Source organism: Catharus ustulatus, chromosome 1, assembly GCF_009819885.2.
Source record: "Catharus ustulatus isolate bCatUst1 chromosome 1, bCatUst1.pri.v2, whole genome shotgun sequence".
In the NCBI taxonomy this organism is placed as follows: Eukaryota; Metazoa; Chordata; class Aves; order Passeriformes; family Turdidae; genus Catharus; species Catharus ustulatus.
Genome location: NC_046221.1, coordinates 146811744 through 146833748, shown reverse-complemented (window position 1 = coordinate 146833748; position 22005 = coordinate 146811744). Strand labels below are relative to the sequence as shown.

The 22005-nt window shown below is 37.8% G+C and overlaps 1 protein-coding gene across 3 annotated transcripts in view; it reads left to right on the top strand.

Moving 5' to 3' along the window:
• Positions 1-22005, top strand: part of LOC116996510 (CUB and sushi domain-containing protein 3-like) — a 614657-nt gene that overhangs the window by 421877 nt on the left and 170775 nt on the right. For all 3 annotated transcript variants that reach the window (XM_033060271.2, XM_033060262.2, XM_033060252.2), the window contains 3 exons: positions 1539-1730; positions 8707-8845; positions 10918-11105. In XM_033060271.2, coding sequence (XP_032916162.1) covers positions 1539-1730; positions 8707-8845; positions 10918-11105 — 519 coding nt within the window. The remainder of the gene's footprint in view (positions 1-1538; positions 1731-8706; positions 8846-10917; positions 11106-22005) is intronic.

The following is a 22005-nucleotide window of genomic DNA, read 5'->3' as shown; positions in this document are numbered from 1 at the left end:
GAACTTTTTGAACCTTTTCATATTTGATTATATTTTATTCTAGTGTAATCTAGCTTTTATCTTATTGTCTTGCATGAAACATTTGCAAGATCTGCTAGTACAGTCCAGTGAATTTAGTAATTTCGTATTTTAGTACTATTTTTTCTAAATTTAAACCCCGCAGCATATTTAAAGATACAAACAGGAGTCATGGTAGTGTCTAATGCAGAAGTTTTTAAAAATTGCATGAAAATATAAAAAAACCTTGTCTTTCATTTATTATGAAACATTTGAAATAAATATGTATTTAATATTTGAGGACTAAGAAGGAAAATTTTCTCTTTGCTTCTGTTCATACTAAATTTTTTTTGTGTGGATTTATTTGTGGGGAGTTTTTCCCTATAGTCAGTATTTCCTATGTGTAAAAACAACCCCATAAAAATCCCAATCGAGTAAATTATTTTTTTATTAAGTACATCTTGGAAAGAAAGGTACTTGCAGGGCTTTTTTTTTGTTTTCTTTTTAGAAAAATAAACTATTTAGACCAAAATTTGCTCTTCAAAAACAATGTAAATACAAAGCCCACACACATTTTGGATGAAAAGATTGCTGTCTGATGGTATTACCTACCCAGAAAGAGACCATCTGAATTAAATCTCAGTACTGCCACTTTGTGTTTATGTTACACAGATTGCTGAGCTCAGTGGGACTAGTTCCACAGGCAAGTCTGACATTTGGTATTTATTTGTAATATGTATAACATATTTCAGTTCTATAATGTTAGTAGGCAATAATATTTACTGAAATAAATGTTGATGTACTTACTTTTTACTTAAGCTTGCGTATTATTGTGTATATTTCTTACGTTGATCATGAGGAAAATATCTTTTTTAAAAATATTTTTGTAGTCATTTTGATTGTATTTTATATTAATAATAATACGTAGTTATGGATTCCATATAGCTGTACATTCTCTCAGACTAGATCCGTGTGTGTTTTCTGTAGTGATTTCTTTATTATTACTACAAAAGTCTAGCATTGTAGATAGGTCATTTGCAAGTGTATAGACATGAGTGATCAATGAAATTCACTTCCAAGGTCACAGCTAAATATTACACCATAGATATATCTATGAACGATAGAATTGTGGAGAATTGAAAACATGTACAAGCATACCTTTATTGGAAAACCTGAAGCCATTATTCTGCTTTTAATTTTATTCATATTAAAAACTGCTTTAAGTTAAAAGTGCTAAATGCCCAGGGTGATAGGAAATCTCCTCGTTTCCTTTTTATATACTGCAGTGCTTCACAGAATTAAAAAAAAAAAAAGCAAAAGAAAAATTAGGCACTTTATTTTAATAACTAAGGGAGGTAGCAAAAATTAGTATAAATGTAGCAGATTGTTGGATGATTTCTCAACATTTTTAGATGATTAAGAAAATTTTGAGTTTGCAGAGCTTCCTGATTAGAAAAATTTAACAAAAATGGGGGAAAAAAAGTTTGAAAAGCTGGGGTTTTCTTCAAAAATAATTTTTTTTTTTTAAATTTTTCTGCTAGGTTCTGTTGCCACTGCCTGTCGCGACCCTGGTGTCCCCATGAATGGAACTAGAAATGGTGATGGAAGAGAACCTGGAGACACTGTCATTTTTCAGTGTGACCCTGGCTATGAACTTCAAGGAGATGAGAGAATAACCTGCATTCAGGTAGAAAACCGGTACTTCTGGCAGCCAAACCCACCAGTTTGTATAGGTATGCAGAAAAAATTAAATACTGCTTTCCTAAAAATAGAAATCATTATATAATGAATCACACTGTTCTAGGAACTTGTTTAAAGAAAATATATGTACCACACAAAAATTATTTTACATCAACCTCTGATAGTTATAATCAAAACCTTTCCTCTGTAGCTGTTAGTATAATAGTTCTCATGCTCTCCCCCTCAGGGCCATCTAATTTATAATTTGATGATCTGGGACAGGGAAAGCAAGTAAGTCAGTACCAATGACTATTATCCTTGGCAGTCTATTCTTGGACAAACGTTGTGGGGAGGAACTTGCCAGAGATTACAGCTGCAAGGAACACTGTACAGCTTTCAAACACTCTTTCCCTAAATAAACTTAATTTGACCTTAGCTGTTGCAAATAAGGTCTGCATTCTATTTGCATATCCTCTGCATGCACACCATCTACCCCGTTCATGCATATCTGCAGACAGGTGTTTGCAAACACTACAGTGCTGACTTGGTGTCTTGGTTATTCTACTTAGTGTGTTAAAGTATTATTTTCTCTGTTCTTACTTTCCTTACTATGCCTTCCTGTGTAGTGTGAGTTTATGGGCTTGAAGACAAGAACTGTCTTTAGACTATTTTCTGGGAGACTGCAGTAAAATAATATTTTATTTCTCATCTCTTACAATACTTAAGTGGGAAAATATGCATTTTATAGTAATGGTAACAGAAACTGAGCATCTATAGATATCTAAATGAAAAAATAAAAGGAATTCTTGGGCTCCGGGCCCTAAAGTTAAAATATTATTCTATCATGCTGTCTTTATTTGATATTGCTGTTTTTAAAAATATGTCTCAACTGATAAATAATTACCATATTATAAAGCAATAGTAGCACTTTTAATCACTATCAATATTGAGTTGATGATATTACAAAATAGATTAAATGTAGGTGTAGGCACTCGACTGACATTCTGTCTGTAGCACATATTAAATATGCATACACTTGATTTTTAGCTGCATGCATCCATTTATCTAATACTGGTAAGTTCCTCACTTCATGCAAGAACACCTGCTGTACACAGGGTAACAAGAATGCTTATTATGATGATTTATTTGTCCAAATATCAAGCATGAAGTTATCCTCTATTGATTTCCTATAATGATACATTCTTGGGGAATATGAACTGCTAATAGACTAGAGTGTGCAAACCTTGCCTTAGAGCTAAGTGATTTCAAAATTGTGTCTTATAGCTCAGTGCACCCTGAAGTTCATTGATTTTTTCCCTCATAACCTGTTATATATTCATTAACGTTGCTTCCATCCCTGTCAGCTGTGCAATACTTATGCTACACATAACTTCAACATCATCATAATTTCTCAAAGTTTTAGAAAAAAACCCCATAATTTTGATGAAAGAGTAAGAGGCAGGAATAATTCCTAAGGTATGTAGTTCTAGGTCTATTTTATTAGCTCTTTACACACCAAAGTGTCTTTTCAAACCTCCTAATTATTAATGCTCAAAACTAGGAAAATGTACGTTTTAATTGTTCTTATCTGTGGGAGTGCCTTGTTTTTTTAAAATTACCTTAGTCTTGCCTTGCAAAATTTTAAGAATATCTTCATTTCAAAGGTAGTAGCAATGGCAAAATAACCAAGAATTAAATAATGATTTACGTATTTAAATGAAAAATAGTAATTAGAAATTCTTCTATACTAAAGATATTCTGAGAAACTATAAATTGGAGTCCTTTGGCTTATGCCTGTGCTGTAAAAATAGCTACATGTTTTCCATTCCAAAGATTTTCTGTATTCAATCTTGTTCAGATATCAGAATCTTAAGTGATTATGTTTGCTTAATTTTCTCGGGGATTAAATTAAAAGTTCTGGTATGCAAAAAACATTTTAAGATTCAGGTTAACTATACATTTAGGGGAAGTATAGGCGGTCACCCAGAGGTTTCAGACTTTGTTCAGAAATGCATACTTTTTTTTTTATTATTATTGTGGCTTATTTTTGTTTATTTTTACTGTTTAGTTTCAGGCAAGGTCTTGTTTTTCATATTTATAAGAAAGGTTTTATTGTAAGCACTTAATTCCAGTGGTATTTTCCTCAAAATCATCTATATGAAACTAATAGGCAGTAGTATTTCAGAAGTCTTTTCATAATTCTTTATGATTATTTTAATTTATCTTCAGACTAGATATATGGAAGAAATATTTTACAGTTAGGGTGGTGAAGCACTGAAGCAGGTTGCCTGGAGAGGTGTCCACTGGAAACACTCTAGGTCAGATTGGACAGAGTTGTCAGAAACCTGATCTAGTTGAAGAGGTCCCTGGTCATCACCAGAGGGGTTGAGCTAGATAATATTCGAAGTTCCATTCAAACTCAAACCATACTATGATTCTTTATTTAATATGTTAATATGTCTTTAAAAAAAAAAAGGAAAAAAAAAAAAGGAAAAAAAAAAAGGAAGAAAAAAAAAACGTAATTGAGACCTGAAACCATATATTCTATTTCTTTCTTAAGAAGCAATTCGATAAATAAATAAAGAAAGAAAGAAAGAAAGAAAAACCAGAAAGCTGTGGAATAAGATTTTGTTGCCTCCTAGAGATATTAAATAGATTTTAAATAAAAACCACCCCAACCTATACTTTATTCATTTAGAAAAAATGAATGCTGAGATCATCACAGAGACAGCAAGGCTCAGTGGTTGCTTTCCACTGTGTCTACACAGCGGTTTATAAAGATAGGCTCACCTAACCTACATCTGGTTTTTACCGCATAACACATAAAAATATATTTTTCATAGTGTTTTGACATTTGCCTTTCTTTCTAGATGAGCTGTTATATTTGTTCAGTCTTACCTCTTATGTCTAATACAATAAAAGGTGTTCTTTAAACTTTGTTTTTAGAGATGGTCTGTCCTCAGTTAGAAATAAGGTTATGGCAATAATAACTTTCTACATATTAAATTCAGAAAATTATGGATTCTGAAACATGTAAGAATTTAAGAAAGTCTATGACTAAGTTTAGAGAAGATAGTAAACTGGAAAAGGAAATATAATCTACTAACATTTTTTTTCATTTGATGATGAATTTTATGGCAAATTCTCAATTTGCTGTCTTATGGACTGAAAATTAAAATAATCTGAAATCATTCTATCTGAAGAAAACTATCTGGGAGATATTTTGCGAAGGTGAAGATTATGTTTTTTATCATTATTTTTTACTACTGTAAATGGCATACCTTGAAATTAAAAATATTGTGGCTGTCTGTCTAGCTTAGTGTACTTTCCATTTATTCCCTTTTTGATTATCAACAGACCTTGGGAAGAATTAAATGGAGACACTGTAAACAGCAAAGGTAACTGCTGTTGTGTGTAAAGAAAGAATAAGTATGTAAGAAAGAAGTTGCTAATATGATAATATTCTATCAGTGAACTAACAGGAAACTAAAGTAAATCAAGACCTCAGGAAAGTATCATGAATTCAGATATGGGCAGAATTTACTCTGGAACAAGGACATAGCATTTAACTTCCTTGTATTATTATATGCTAGTTCAGGGTACTTCAAAAATATCATCAGACTCATACAGTTTTGTGCTCATTTCAGTGAAGCCCAGTTACAGTGAACAACCTAAATATCCTCTTTGGTATTCTTCACATTTTCATTCCTAGAATATGCAGAGAGTGCAACCTGAGCCATTAAAGTACCTGAAAAAGAGGAATGTACAGGCTTATACTGAAGAACATTAGTTCTAGCTGATAAGCAGCCTTTGCATTCTATACAACCTCACAGTTCCTTGTTTACGTGAACTTTTACTTTAACAAGGTTACAGAAAATTACAGTGAACTCTTTTACAATCAATTGACATATCTTGTTTTGTAATAATTTAGTATTACTCATTTTGAAATTCTGACAAAGGAACATTCAACAGCAGATGCATTTAATTAGAAGCAATACAAATTTTAATTTTTTGAAGATAGAAAAAGTGCAATTATTATCCTTATTGTAAAACTAAGTAAATGTTTCACACTAAATGAAATTTCTCTCATCTGTTCAGTTGTAGCTAATGGAACTTTATCTATTGACTGTAAACATCTGGGAAAATGTTATTGTTATAAAAATTGTATTCAGTGGTTGTCAAAAAAAAAAAAAAAGAAAAACAAATTGTACTAGGCCTGGAATATATATTTTATGCATTTGCTAGTAGTATTAATTTGTGATATTATTGTGTTCCTAAATCCAGGCATTGTTTCAGCTTCTAACTGCTTTTACACAAAATGATGATTTTATGATTCATCACCAATTTTAATACCAAAATGTAAATTAAGATTCTAATATTTTTGTGTTTTGTTTTGAGTTAATTTTGCTATTCATTACTCCCTTTTAATATAAATAGATATGTAAAACGTCGAAAGATTATACTCATATGTACTGTGGATATGTTAATCTACTTGAGTATTTTACTTGGATTCATAAATGACCTCTGATTTAGTTCATAGAATCATAGATTCACTGAGTGCTTTGGGTTGGACCATCTAATTCCCACCCTCCTACCATGTCAGGGACACTTTTCATTAGACCAAATTGCTCAAAGCTCCATCCAGCCTGACCTTGAACAGTTTTAGGGTTAGGTATCCAAAAATTCCATGGAAAACTTACTACAAGTCTCACCACTCTTCCAGAAAATAATTCTTCCTAAAACCTGATCTAAACCTACCTTTAAGTCTAAAACACTTCCCCCTTGTCTTGTTACTGAATGACCTTGTGAAAAATCCCACTCCAGCTCTCTGGTAGCCCTCTTTAGGCACTGAAAGGCACCATAAGGTTTTTATTTGCCAGCAGGTTGAATTATACCTGCACATATCATCTTGTACAAATCCTCTTGAGTGCTATCACACCACACATACAGAACAACCAGAGGATCAGGCCCAGAGAGCATTGGTTTATGAAAGGCAAGGTCTGCATGAGCAACCTGATCTCCTTGTATGACAAGGACACCTGCTCAGGGGATGTTAACTATCCAGAGTTTAGTAAAGTGTTTGACATTATTTCCCACATGATTCTCATGGAGAAACTGACTATTCATAACTTGGACAGGTGAACTCTTCAGAGGTTAGCTGCTGAAACTGGATGGCTGGGCCCAGAGAGTCAGGGTGAACTTCCAGTTGGTGGCCAGTCACTAGTGGTGTTCCCCAGGGCTCAGTACTGGGGCCAGTTCTGTTTCACATCCTTACTATCTGAGTGAGGTGACTGAGCATGCTCTCAGTTTTCAGGTGTCACTAAGTTGTGCTGGAGTACTGATCTCTTAGAGGGTATGAAGGGTCTGGAGAGGGATCTGAGGAGGCTGGATCAGTGGGCCAAGGCCACTGCTGTAAGGTTAAATAAGGTGAAGTGATGAGTCCTGCACTACACTATATAGCACTCCAGGCTTGGGGAAAAGGACCAGTGAGAAAGGACCTGGGGTTGTTGGTTGACAAGTTGCCAGATATGAGCCAGTGTGTGCCCAGAGGCCAAGAAATCCAATGGCATCCCAGCTTGTATCAGCAAGGTATGGCCAGCACAACCAGGGCAGCGATTGTCCCCCTGTACTCGGTGCTGGTGAGACCACACGTCACATCCTCTGTTAAGTTCTGGTATGAAAGACATTGTGGTAATAGAGCAAGTCCAGAGAAGGGCAACAAAGCTGGTAAAGGGTCCAGAGAACAGCATAATGAAGATCACCTGATGGTGATCTGAGGAAGCTGATGTTGTGTAACTTAGAGGAAAGGAGACTCAGGGAAGACATTCTTATTCTCTACAACTAGCTGAAAGGAGGTTGCATTGAGGGTAGTGCTCATTTCTTCACCCAAGTAACAAATGCCAGGATGAGAGGAAATGGCCTCAAATTGCACCATGGGAGATTTAGATTGGATATAAGGGCAGATTTCTTAACCACCAGTAAGGTTACCAAGCATTGGAACAGGCTGATAAGGGAAGTGGCTGGAACTATTTAAAATACATATGTGTTTTAAATATGTACCATAGATGGAGAGGCATTTGGGGACATGGTTTGATGGTGGACTTGGTAGTATTATGTTTATGGTTGATTCATTGACCTACATGATTCTAAAATAGATTAAAATAACCTGAAACCTCTCAGAATCTCTGTTACAGAAGACCTGAGTAATCAATTACTTTCCTAGGCCCAGATGATCATTCAGCAGAATTAAAGCTTCCAAAATTATAAATCTTTATAAATCTTATCTGGAATATTTTGAATAACATTTTAAGAAGTTCTTTCAAAAAAGATCTTTAGGAAACCTGATTATTCTCTTGTTTCTGCATGAAGTCTCAGATAAGGAATGCTGAAGAACAAAATTTCACTGTGTGTTCCTTCTTTTTTACTATTTGTTTATCTGGACCAAAACCCCACAGCATTTGGGAACCTCAAAGCCATATAGAAAAATGTGGTTGTTTTATTCTCATTGTTCTTAAAGCTATTTTATTTAACTCTGAGTTTGATGACTGCAATTACTTGAATATTTTAAAATTTAATTTATATTATATCCATCTTGGTCTGAATTAATCACTGTTATCTGGTGAAAAAGCAGATAATTGCATTATCAATGTAAGCATCATGTTTCATAGCCTAAGGAGGTTCTTTTAGAATGTCTTTAACAAGAAGTAGGAAGAGGAAATCTTATCCAGTCAAGTCTTTTTATGCATGCAGCCAGAGCATTTTTCAAGTTCACAGTATATTTAGAAAAGCCTTGAAATAATGTTATGCAACCAGAAAGACAGATTTCAAAACAAAGTGTTTCACATAGTAATATTAGTATATGTCTAAGGCAAAATGTGAATATAATTTTTGTTTGTTTCTATTAAAGCTTTGTAAATACCTCACTTGTTTAACTTTTGGAGAACACTAAATGTCAGTGAACAGATTGCTGCTACTTGCTTCTTTGTCTCTTACTTTCCTTCCTCAAGTCCAATCTATTTTTATTCACAGCTCCCTGTGGAGGAAACCTGACTGGCTCATCAGGTTTTATACTTTCACCAAACTTCCCTCATCCTTATCCCCACAGCAGAGATTGTGACTGGACTATCAATGTTAATAGTGACTATGTTATATCATTAGCATTTATCAGGTAAGCTGCTACTTATAATTTTTAAGTCATGTTTACAACTTTATTATTGGCTGTATTATTACAACTTTATTATTGTTCAGATCTCTATAGGGTAATACATGTATACTTGATATGAATATCAAAGGAATTAGTAATGCTTACATTTGTTAAAAGTTACAATAAATATGTCAGGCTCATCAGTACACATACAGGTGAAACTTGGAAACTCATTGCTGCTTGCTTAAAACTAATGCTGAGGTAGATGGTGCTCAATTTAACTAAGATTCAGTTCCTGACAAGGCAGCATGGAGTAACTGACTGAAATGAGTGTAAACAGGATGGTCTTTAATGATGAAAACTATTGATTCATCTATTTGCGTGTGACACCTGCTGTTTAGGCAAAATTTCAAAAGTTGTCTTTTAATTTAGTTTTATTAGTCCATATAATTTAAAGATACTCAAGATACTTCCTGATGTTGTGGCTACAGAATGGAATTATTCTAGAATTTTCTTTTATCGCAATGCAAGACTAAATTGAGCTTAATAGAATTCACAAAGAAATTCTTGCTGTCTGCACTGTATGCAATACATGATGTAAATTAATATATATATTATGTGTGAAAATTATGCACCCCAACTAGGAAAAGGTTAAAATGGTAGTTGTGATTTAAGTTCTTCTTATGCTGGGTGCTCTATAATGGTGTCTGCATGGTTCTGACCAGTGCTAACATGATGACTTCTTTAGAGAGGTGGGTCATGTAGTGTTCTCTTCTTGGTGCTCAGTAACATAATGTGTGTTTTCATGAGTTCATCCTAAGCAAATTAGTCATGTAGTTATATTTACATAATTAACAGCATAATTATTTTGTTGATGATTTCAGAATGTTGTAAGTTGGTAAGGAAACTTTCTATTGTGTACTAGCACTTCTTTTGCTGATTTGGTTTAATATCATGATCTCAATATATTTAAGAATATTCTGCTTTTTATATTCTATATTTAGATTTGAGACCTTCCATCTTAGAGTAAACAAAAATCCAACATTTTTCAGTGTGACTCCAGATACTACGAGCAGTTTATAGATCCCAAATAATGCCAAGTTTAAAAAATCTCAAAATATGGTTAGTTGCTATGAATCTTTGATAGATGCTCAGAAGCTTAGTCGTGGTCAAAGTAGATTGCATCTTTACTGAGAATTGCCTCTTTTATGACACACAGACTGATCTAGAGTGAGAAACACTGAAAATTCCACTAAGTATTGTTAAATAGTCTTTTGCGTGGAACTTACTCCAGCTAATCCTTTTAAACTCAAGATGAACTATGGCACTTTAATAATCAAAGCTGTTGATTTTTCACATTTGCATTTCTTTTACAAGAAAATATTTTTGAAGGAAACCAGAAGTTAGAAAATGAGCTCTATCAGGTCTTCAATGCCTACATTTATTTCAGTCAGGGGCTACTGCCAAGTTGAGACATAATAGTTTGGATTTTCATTCTTTTACTACTTACCTTTCTAGAAAACTTTCTTTTTTTATGGGGACAATCTTACACATTAACTCTCTGCCCTTAACTAAAATTATGTTTTAATTTAACTGAGTTAGTTAACAAACTATAATGCAATTCAGAAGAAAATGTGAAATTTGAATTCTTCATATTTTTGTTTAAACTGATCATAGGCAAAATGCTTCTTGCTCCCAGAGATTCCTGAAGATCATCTTCTGAAAGTGTTTAGTCTGGCTGAGAGCTGAGTACATTATATCATGAAGCATTTCTGCTAAGGGTTCCAATAGGTCTGGGTTGTTTGTTTTTCTAAACCTTTAGAAATAAGTTACTAATTTTTTTTCTCTGTTTAAAAAGCTTTCCTTTTTTCTCTGACTAGCAGGAAGTTATTGTTTCTATGGTGTGAACCAAAAGATATAGTATTTCTGTGTTTGGTAATAAAACACTTCAAGAAAACATTTTTTTTTCCTAACAGTGGAGGGATTTTTTTTCCTTTTATTGAAACAGCGGTAGTAAATTTCAAATTTAAGCTAATAAGAGTGAAAATGTTAGGCAAAACTTATTCCATCTGATATTTCTCTTTTTTGTTCTCTAGCTTCAGTATAGAACCAAATTATGATTTTCTTTATATCTATGATGGGCCAGACAGTAATAGCCCACTGATTGGGAGCTTTCAAGATAGCAAACTGCCAGAGAGGATAGAGAGCAGTTCAAATACCATGCATCTGGCTTTTCGGAGTGATGGATCTGTTAGTTTTACTGGATTCCACCTGGAGTACAAAGGTAAAAAAGAATGTTTTTCTTATATATTTACCAAGTTCAGTGCATGAGTGCAAATTTTGGTTTAATTTCTCATAATTTTTCTGCCTGGTAATGTTTTTGTTTTGCCTGAGAATATGATAATCTGAATAATCTATTCATAGGAGTATAATGTTAAAAGATTGCTAACTTAAAGTTTTTAGTATGGTTTTGTTTATCTGTAATGTTGAATGTATGATTCCTTTCTGTGTTTGAAACAGGCTTACAAGGAGACTGGGCAGGCATTTTTCATGAGGGTATATTGTGATAGGACAAGGAGGAATGGCCTTTAGCTGAAGGAAAACAAATTTAGATTAGATATTAAGAAGAAATTCTTTGTTCTGAGGGTGGTGAGGCACTGGAGCAAGGTAGCCAGAGAGGCTGTTGACTCCCCATCCTTGCTGGTGTTCAGAACCAGGATGGATGAAGCTCTGAGCAGCCTGGTCTAGTGGAAGGTTTGCTGCTCATGGCAGGAATATTTGGAGCTAGATGATCTTTAAGGACCCTTCCAACCCAAACTACTCTGTGAATCTATGATTCTATGAAAAATAGGAGACAGCAGTTTACAGGTTTCAAAAATAATGGTGCACTGGCATAAATATATATATGTTTTATCCAGAATTTATTAATTTTTTATTTTACATAGCAGGTCATGTTGATTTAGGTGCATTTAAGATCCTGTAAAATGAAATTACAGTAATTTCATGATTACAAACCGCACCTGATTATAAGCAGCACTTCCAGGTGTCGGCAACGTTTAGTTCTTTGTCCATATATAAACCGCACCGGATTATAAGCCACCCTTTCATTAGCAGCGAGGATGCTTGTGAAACTTTCACAAAGTTGCCAATTAGTAACAGAATCGTGGGATCACGGGGTTTACTGGCTCAGCTTGGGGCTGTGTGGGCTCGAATCGGCTCCACCTTTCCCCCGCCGGGACCACGCGGACTCGGATCGGCCCCCAGCTCAGGGTTGCTGCAGGCTCGCACTTTTGGGTTGGCAAATTTCCGAACCTCATCCATATATTGGCCGCTCCTGAGTGTAAGCTGCACTTCCAGGTTGGGACCAATATTTTAGTCAAAATAGTGTGGCTTATAATTGTGAAATTACTGTACATGCTAGAATCTAGGAGTCCAATATGGAAAATTAAAAAATATTTTGTCTAGACCTTTATATGTTAGACCACAGTAGAGTTGCTCACCTGTCTCAGATCTGTCTGAGTCATAGCACAGTAAACAGGAAAATTAAACTTACAAAATATATAAACAATAGGAACTTTCATAACTGCCTCTGCATGGCTTCAGAAACAGAAATATTCGTTATTAAATGAATATGAAAGTATTCTGTAAACACAACCAGAAAGAAAATACAGGTTTTATAAACCTCCTTGATGTTGTTTCCTTCTCCATTTATTCTGGGAGAAATTCGTAAGCGCAAAGGTATAGAAGAGAAATAATTTATGTATTGTTTTGTAAAGCCTGTGAAGCCTCCTTATACTTTCCTACAGTCATTATGTCCTTTAGATGTCAAGGAAGTTGTCTCCACAGTATGAGCTAGTCCTGAAAAATTAAAAGTAGTCTCAAAAGTAGTTAGTGATGAGCCCAAATTTATGAAATGTTTCAGTTCACTTAAATATATTTCTTCTTTTCAATACCATTGAAAAATAATAAATGCAGGTGGAAGTTCGGTAGGAAGTGATTCAGGATTGCAGAACTCCTGAAGAACAAGAAAAAAATTATTTTTAAAGAGGCCAATTTTTTTCTTCTGTGATGTTGAATGAAGTCTTGTGTCATGGAATCAAAGTGTTCCTCCTTTCCACCAATCCAAATGTAAAGGATATTTATTAGGGAGACAGTGTCTTTGAATTCTTGATCCAGATTTAAGCAAAGAAGTGCTGCTGCTCTACTTTGTAAAAGGGACCAGTGTGTTTTTTATATATGCCTCACCACGTGTTATACACGAGGTGAAAAGTTACAGTAATTTCACAACTATCAGGTGCAACCTTTTGACTAAAATTTTCCCCCGAACCCGGAAGTGAGCCTTATAGTCCGGTGCACCTTATTTATGTACAAATTTTGGAAATTAGCGAACATGGAAGTGCAAGCTGTGAGCTGAGCTGGGACCCGCAGGAGCTGCAGCCATGCGGGGCGAGTCGGGAACCGCGGGAGCCGTGGCCGCTGGCCAGGGGAAACTGGAAACCAGTGAGGCTACCGGCCGAGGAGAAGTGGGGGAAAGCGGCGCGGCTGCGGGGAAGCACCAAGAAGCGCCACGGGAAAGCTCCGAGAAGTGGCGAGAAAGTGCCCTGGGAAAGCACCGAGAAGAGGTGAAAAAACACCGCGGAGAAGTGGCGCAAAAGTGACAAAAAAGCACCACAGGAAAGCGCCGAAAAGCAGCGAAAAAACGCTGTGGGAAAGCACCGAAAAGCGGCAAAAAAGTGCCATGGGAAAGCGCCGAAAAGTGGTGAAAAAGCAGCAAAAAAACGCCACGGAAAAGTGGCGAAGAAGCAGCGAAAAAGTGCTGCAGGAAAGCGGTGAAAAAGTGGCCCGGAAAAGTGGCGAAAAAGCAGCGTGGGAAAGCACTGAAAAGTGGCGAAACAGCAGTGAAAAACATCGCAGAAAAGCGGTGAAAAAGCGCCATGGGAAAGCACGGAAAAGCAACGAAAAAGCAGTGAGAAAGCGCCACAGGAAAGCGCCAAAAAGCGGTGAAAAAAAGGTGAAAAACACTGTGGGAAAGTGGCAAAAAAGTGCTGCGGAAAAGTGGCCAAAAAGTGGCTGAAAAGCGGCAAAAAGGTGCCACAGGAAAGCACAGAAAAGCAGCGAGAAAGCGCCACGGGAAAGCACCGAAAAGCGGCAAAAAAACCAGCGAAAAAGCGCCGCATGAAAGCACTGCGGAATAGAGGCGAAAAAGCAGCGAAAAAGCACCTCAGATAAGCTCTGAGAAGCGGCACCACTGCCGGTCGAGGGGAAACCAGGACACAGTGTGGCTACACGGTGGGAGCCAGGAGCCGTGAGCCGTGCCAGCCGGGGACGGGCGGGAGTGCCAGGGCCCGCTGCACAGGGAGGGCGCCTGGGGTTGCGTTTAAAGGCTACACCGATCTTTGAAAAATGTTTGCAAATTGAGCACCTGCCAGTAATTCATTACTTTGTTGCGTGCCGCACGGCTCCTCGCCGCAAAAAAAAAGTGCGCCTTGTAGTCCGGTGTGCCTTATATGATCTACAAAGTTGTGAAAGTTGCCAACTCCCAGGGGGTGCGTCTTATAGTCCAGTGTGCCTTATGGTCACGAAATTACTGTACTCTGCAAGCTGTACACGTGCTGGGAGCCCTGCACTGGAGAGGCTTCTGGCAGCCTAGCAGGGCAGAGGAAGTGTCACAATCAGGCTGGAATCGCCTCCTCCTGCCGGGGGGCAGATCCTTGCATGCCTGGGAAAAAATGCCCAGGAAATCAGGCTACAGGAGGAACCGTAGCACATAAAAGCACATTGGGGGCCACTTTTTCTGGGCTTCTTGGAGGGAGCGGGGCTCACCTGCAGGTTCATCTTGGCCCCTCTCCCTCCCTGTTCCTCCCTGCCTTTTTCTCCCTGCGGTCCTGTGTCTTTGCTGGCTGGCTGTGCTGTCCGCACCACTCCTGCCATGCTTTGCCTCTTCCTCGAGTCAGCTGGACCCCAGGGCATGCCGGTGCTCCGTTGTTCCCCCATGGAGCAGCTGCCTCCGCCAGCCTGCATCCGGTCTCTGAACCACGGCTGCTCCGGGAGAGCACCCGGGGCTCCGGCAGCATGTTCATCACCTCCAGACAGACCCTCTGAGTGTTCATCACCTCCAGATAGACCCTCAGCGTGTTCATCACCTCTGGGACAGACCCTCTGTGTGTTCCTCACCTCTGGACAGACCCTCTGTGTGTTCCTCACCTCTGGACAGACCCTCAGTGTGTTCCTCACTGCCGGGATAGACCCGCAGCGTGTTCCTCACTGCCGGACAGACCCTCTGTGTGTTCCTCACCGCCGGGACAGACCCTCTGTGTGCTCATCACCTCCGGGACAAACCCTCTGTGTGTTCCTCAACGCTGGACAGACCCTCCGCCTGTTCCTCCTGCCGCACAGACCCACAGACCTGCTGCAGTCTGTGGACCGCGCCTGGCCTGGCTGGTCGCCGCTTGCAGCTCACGCTCCATCTGCTGCACACCCTGACAGGCACCAGCGGTACCAGGGGTACAACGGTGACGATCTGCCCCGGTGTTCTGTTTCTCTCTCAATCTCTCTTTTCCCCTCTTTGCTCCCTTTTCTATTCTACTTCGATGGAACGCTTACCTTTCTTTATCAATAAACAGTTCTCAGATATAATATTACTGCGCTTGCATTTTTTTTTCATATGAGAAATCTATCAAAAAGAATCCTACCCAAATCCCCTTTTAACAGAAGGATGGGACTTTGTAATCAAGGCAGAATACTATTTCTAACATTACTGGTAGCCCATGTGTGCCACTACGATGTCTTTCTCTACTTCAAAGAATCACAATGCCAGAATGATGCTGTAGCTATCAGCACATTTTTAAAGGGACTGAAAGTCTAAGTAATGGGAGGATGCAAGTATGTGTTTATGTGTGTATATGTAAGTGAGGGAAGTTGGAAAATGGAATCAACCTAATCCTAAAATTCCCTGATCTCCTGAGAGGGTTCTTTTATCAGAATAACTGGAATGTGCATTTCAACATCTTCTTGAAAAAAGAAGAAACATAAACCGAGGAACTATTTCAATTCACATAAAAATTTCAAGAATTATTAAATCTAGACAGCTCAAAATCCCCTAAGCAGATGGTCAGTTTGCTTAGTGAATTATCTCATTTTTACTGGGAATATCTGATGAATGTTCCTCTGCACTGCTTAATTTAGGTGCATCATAAATGTTTTATTCTATGGGTACTCCTTGAATCCTGTGTTCAGTTGTGGGCCCCTCACTACAGAAAAGATGTTGAGGTGCTGTAGCATGGACAAAGGACAATGGAGCTGGTTCGGGGTCTAGAATACAAGTTTTATGAGGAGCTGCTGAGGGAGCTCAGCTGTTTAATCTGGAGAAAAGGAAGGAGACCTTACATTCTATGCAATCACCTGAGAGGAAATTGTAGTGTTTGGGGAGTTAGCCTCTTCTCACAAGTAACAAGCAACAGAACAAGATAAAATGAGCTTAAGTTACACCAGAGAGGGTTTAGATTGAATTTTAGGAAAGGAAGTCTTTGTGAGAGGGGTTGTCAATCATGGAAGAGGCTGGCAGGGAAGTGGTTGAATCCCCATCCCTGGAAGTTTTTAAAAGTTGTGTAGATGTGGCACTGAGGGACATGGTTTGATGGTGGATTTGGCTGTGCTGGGCTTACAGGTAGGCTTAATGATCTTAGAGGTCTTTTCCAGACTAAATGATTCTGAGATTCTATGGTTTGGTTCTATTATTCTATAAAAAAAACATGGATGGAAAATCAGCTGGACTGCTGAGTGGAGACTCTTGGCAAGTATTAATTGGGATTAGAAATGCAACCAGTATTCTCTTTGTTAACAACCTGTCTGATGGGACAGACCAAATTTGTGGACAACAAACTGGGGGGGATATTTCAGTGCTACTCAAAGGAGGTTATAGAATCAGACTGTCAGGAGCCCTGAACAAAGCATTCTGATTTCAGCTGAGTTAAAGTCATTTTTCTTCCTAGCAGCTGGTATAGTGCTGTATTTTGAATTTAGGATGAGAATAATGTGGAGAACACGCTGTGTTGGTTGCCACAGGCCAGTACTTAGTCAATGACTTAGCTTCTCATGCTGCTTTGCTGGTGAGGAGTATGGGAAGCAAAAGCTGGGAGGGAACACAGCTGCAACAGCTGACCCCAAATTTCCAGCATGATATTCTGGCCTGGGGGAGCTTACTTAGGTGCTGGCTGGGCATCAGTCAGCTGGTCATGAACAATTGTTTTTCATTTACATAACTGTTTTTTTCTGGTTTTATGTCTGTCTCTTTTTAAAAAATTTCCTTTCCATTAAAATTTATTATTATTATTATTATTATTATTTATTATTATTATTATTATTTATTATTATTATTATTACATTTTATTTAAGTTATTTAATAATTTTTATTTCAATCTACAGGTTATCTCAATTTAACATTTCCAGTTCTCTCCCCATACCACTGTGTATCCTTAGTTGCATGGTCCTTAGTTGCTGACAGGGGCTAAAACTCAACAGTCCTTTTTGGCAAGTTGACTGAAGGTCTGACCAGAGTGTGTTAAATCAAATTTGTTTTAATCATCCATTATGTTAATTTCATAGTCACTGGTTACAATGTTGGAGTCAGAGTTGTGCTTGTTCTGAGAACTGGGTTATGTAAGAATTTACTTTCTGTATATGTTCTTCTTTTGTTACCTCTGGAGACTGGATTAAGGATATAATTTTGATGGTCTGTGTAATGCTGGCTCAAGATATGAGAAAATAATTCGTGTTAGTGAGACTGATCTGGTATTTTTGCTCAGTATTTTTGTTATATCTGAACTTTTAGGGAACCACCTCTTGAAAACTATCAACAATTACAACCTTTATCTTTTTTCCTCAGAGAGGCAATCTATGGGGCAGATAAGGAGGAATGGCTTGTCCCACTCCTTCACCTTTCCTTTCACCTTTGCCTTTACATTCTCCTCCAGGTTAATTTCGACAGATCTTGAGAATTTTGAGTATCCTTGAGATGTTCAAACCAGCACGTTCATATCGCTATGTCTCCTGCATGTGTTTCAGTTCTTATTTGAGGTTAAAATTTATTTAGGAATACTGCCCAGAAATTTACCCTAAAGCTGGATCGTTACAAGTTACAGGATGTATGGGAAAGTGTGGGCAAGTAGCAAGGACAGTGGGCACCTCCAATGTTTTGGTAGTTCAACCCTGAACAAGTGTAGAATGCTGAAAAAGTACCAAAATATAAGCAGGAAGTATCTTGTCACACTAGTAATTCCAGAGAGACACAAACCCTTGCAATGTGCTGGGACCTGGCCCAGGCCTAACAAGCCCTATTCAACATAATTCACTATCCTCTAGTGGAAGAGGTCCTCAAAACAAAACCAACTGAAAACTCTGGCTACTCCAACTGCTGTGATATGCCTTGCAACTGAGCCAGAGGAACAGCCTGTGCTTTATCAGTCACAGAAAATGGGCACAAGTCCTCAGCATCTGAAGGCGACTCCCTCCGGCATGAGAAAAAGGTATCCCTTCTAAGAAGATGCTATAATCCATTGAGGCAAGTGTGCCACCATGAGGAGACATATCCAGTACCTGAAGGAATTAGCCATGCTACAGGTGATTTATGATGACATTGTTACTGAGCAGTTATCCAGAGATACAGAAGTCCAGTGCAAATGATCCACATGCTGTAAGTTTTTACAGAGCACATCAAATGTCACCTCATTGGCAGTAGAGGCTTAGGAAGACAGGGAGGGACAATTAGTGGATAAACTGGACATGGAGAGAATATGACAAAGTGAGATAGAATATCAACCTCAATCCTAGAGACATGGGAATTTGAGTTGCAAGGAAAAAAATCGCAAGTGTTTTGTCCAGGAAAATGGCCACTCCAGTTTCCAGCAAAATGGGGGAAAGAATAAGATTAAAATTGAGAGAACTCATGGGTTGAGATAAAGGCAGTTTTATATAGAAAGCAAGAGCCATGCATGCATGCAGACTGAAATAAGGAGTTCATTCCCATGGCAGGCAGATGTTCAGCCATCTCCAATAAAGCAGGGCTGCATCACATGTAATGATGACTAGGGGAGACAAATACATAACTCCAAATGTCCCTCGCTTTCTTCTTCCCCAATATTTATATGCTGGGCATGTCATCGTATGATGTGGACCCCATACCATGTGGAATGGTCCAACTTCAGTCATTTGGTGTCAGCTATCCCAAATGAGTTTGCTCCAACTACCTAAGGAGGGAGTATTGCAAGGGCGTGTTGAAAAGACAGAGCCAAAGTCTTGTCAGGTGCTCTGATAAGCTGAGAGCTAACGGACACAAGTTGAAATAGTAGAAATTTCAATTACATATTAAGAAAAAATAAATCACTCTGAAGTTAGTCAAATATTGGAACTGACTACCTTTAGATGATGTCATTGGAATCCTTCAAAATCATAACTGGACTGTACAAAGTAAGCTAATCAAATTGGCCCTGATTTACATGGGAGTTGTACTATATCTCTTTCAAACCAATTTTTCCTAATTTGGTGAACTTAAAATTTTCATACAAATTATAACTGATGCAGTTGTGCCCTTTACGTACACTAATCCTAATTTAAATGACAATGTACTCAAATTATACTTCATTGGTGGGCCATATTTTTCAGATCCAAATTTCAGACTGACCCGTGTCCTAGGTCTGATCTATAACCATGTCTCTGGTTGAGTTTTATTCCCATTCTCTCTCCCTCACTTCATTTCTATGTTATAATGGAGGAAAAGCTTATTAGTTCTGTTAAGTACTCTGGAGAATAATTATGCAATGCTCGTTATAATTTGGTATGTCTGTAATATTATCTACAAGAAGTTTATTATAGCTTTATTCTCTTTGAAGCTTAGGGCTGGAGTAGTAAGTCATCACATCCTGGACAAATCACTTGCTTCTTTTGGCTTTCAATACCGTTTCCATGCACTGAGATACTAGTTTTCAGGAGGATTCTAGCTTCATTATTCTGTTATTCAACAGAAACTTCCTTGTTGCACTTGAGATTGAAACAGCATGTGTCAGTTTTCAGCCTGTAGTTCAGAGCCTTACTTGATCCGGTGGTGTGACAATGTTATCAGAGAAGTAAATGCTTTTTTCTTTGAAGCTTGCTGCAAGATTTTATTATGTACAGAAGGAATTGACACCTGGTATGGAAGCCAAGAATGTAATGTTACTGTAACCCAAATCTGAACTGCCTAATGAAAAAAATTCCTTCCTACTTATTACAGAAAATAATTTTTATATGTTCCTACTGAAAAATAATCTTTGCAATAATAAGGCATTTTCTCTGATGTTCTGCTAAATCTGTCACAGTCCTTACATGTCTTTAGCTTAATGATACTAATATTCTTAGGAAAAAAAGGGGGAAGGGCTACAGGGGTAATCAATGTCTTGTGTTCCTTGGTTGTAACAACATGAAGTTAATGGTGAAGAACTTCCTCTCCTGTCTCCTGGGAACACTTACAAATTTGCTGAAACAATCTTCTTACTTGTTCTTTTTTTCACTGGTTCCCAGCCAGACTGAAGAATCGTTTGATTCTTGTACCTTCACACATTGTAGCGTATTCTACTAACTTTTTATATTGCAAAAGTAGTTTTAAGATCCATAGTATTTCAGGCTTTATTTTTCAGAATTGGTATTAAGAAACTGTATTTCTATGGTGACATTGCCACTGTTTAGTCAGCAATTTTAGGAGCCTGTCACAACTATAATTTTGGGGATAAGAAAATTACAGGGCTGTATTTTTTCCCTAGAGATAATTTGTGCTGTGACAGATCATTCTTTTATCAATTTTTGATTTATGCACCAGACGTAATATATTACTTCATTTTTTCTCTCTTTATTTTTTCATCTAATACTAATATCTGCTTTATCTGTGTACCTTCTAGAGTACCTTTGAAACATTTTGAATAATTTTTGTCATAAACTCAAGAATGATGCTTTCACAATAGCAATTATGAACCAATATCAATATTGGTTCAATAAGAGGGAAAAATGATATTGTCTTGATTTTCTAAAATACTGTTATAATCCTAAATTAAATTATCCTTTTTTCCTTTTTCCCCCTAAGTTTGATAATTTAACCTTGAAAGAATTTGAAATTTGCCTTAAGACCTGCCAGACTTCTCAAATGAAAGTGTGGTTGGGTTACATAATAATTAAGTAATTTCACGATTATAAGCCGCACCGTTTTGACTAAAATTTTGGTCTGAACCCAAAGTGCGGCTTATAATCAGGTGCGGCTTATATACGGACAAAGAATGAAAAGTTACTGTTTTAGTTTGCAGGACAGGTGTCTGCTGAGAAAGGCAGGAACTTCTCTTTGAAATGGAGAATGCAAACCCCCTCTCTCCAAATTATTATAATTTGGAAATCAAGGGGCTTTCAGGCACAAATATGGAAATTAGGAATAACAGTTCTTTTCTAGAGAAATCAAAATAGAAATAGAGTACAACAAAGAAACAAACTCCAAACCCTGACAAAGTCAGAGCACAACCTGACACCCCGTCAGGCAGGGTGTTGGTAGCAGTCCCGTTAAATGGTGGTTGCATCCTCCTGCAGTGACAGATGTGATTCAGTTGGAGCAGTGCTCCTGTAGAAGGTGCAGTTTCCCTCTGAAGGTCCAGTGGTGATGTGGAGAAATCCGGTTTTCCTCTGGAGTCCAGTGGAGAAGGGGGTTCCCTTAGTGTCCCAAAACCTCTGTTTTTATCTTGGTGAGAAATGTTGGGCTCTTCCCCCTGGCTGGAGCAACTTTCAATGGGATGCAGTAATTTTATCAGTCACACAGTGGGACTCAATGGGCCATTAGCAGACAATGACTCCCTGGAGGAAGGAGGGGGTGTGAAAAGATAAAGAACAATGCCCTGCCTGGTTTCAATGGATGGCCCATTAGCAGATTATCTGCCATTGAGATAAGGATCACTGTCCCCACCCTCAGCAGATGGTGATAGACCAGATACCTTTTATCACACTCTGTATTGTAACATGCGGCTTATAATCAGGTGCGGCTTATATATGGACAAAAAACCAAAAAGCTGCTGAAACCCAGAAGTGCGGCTTATACTCAGTGCGACTTATAATCGTGAAATTACTGTAATATCTGTGTTATATCTTATAGACTTTCTAGTAAATTGAATCTTATGACT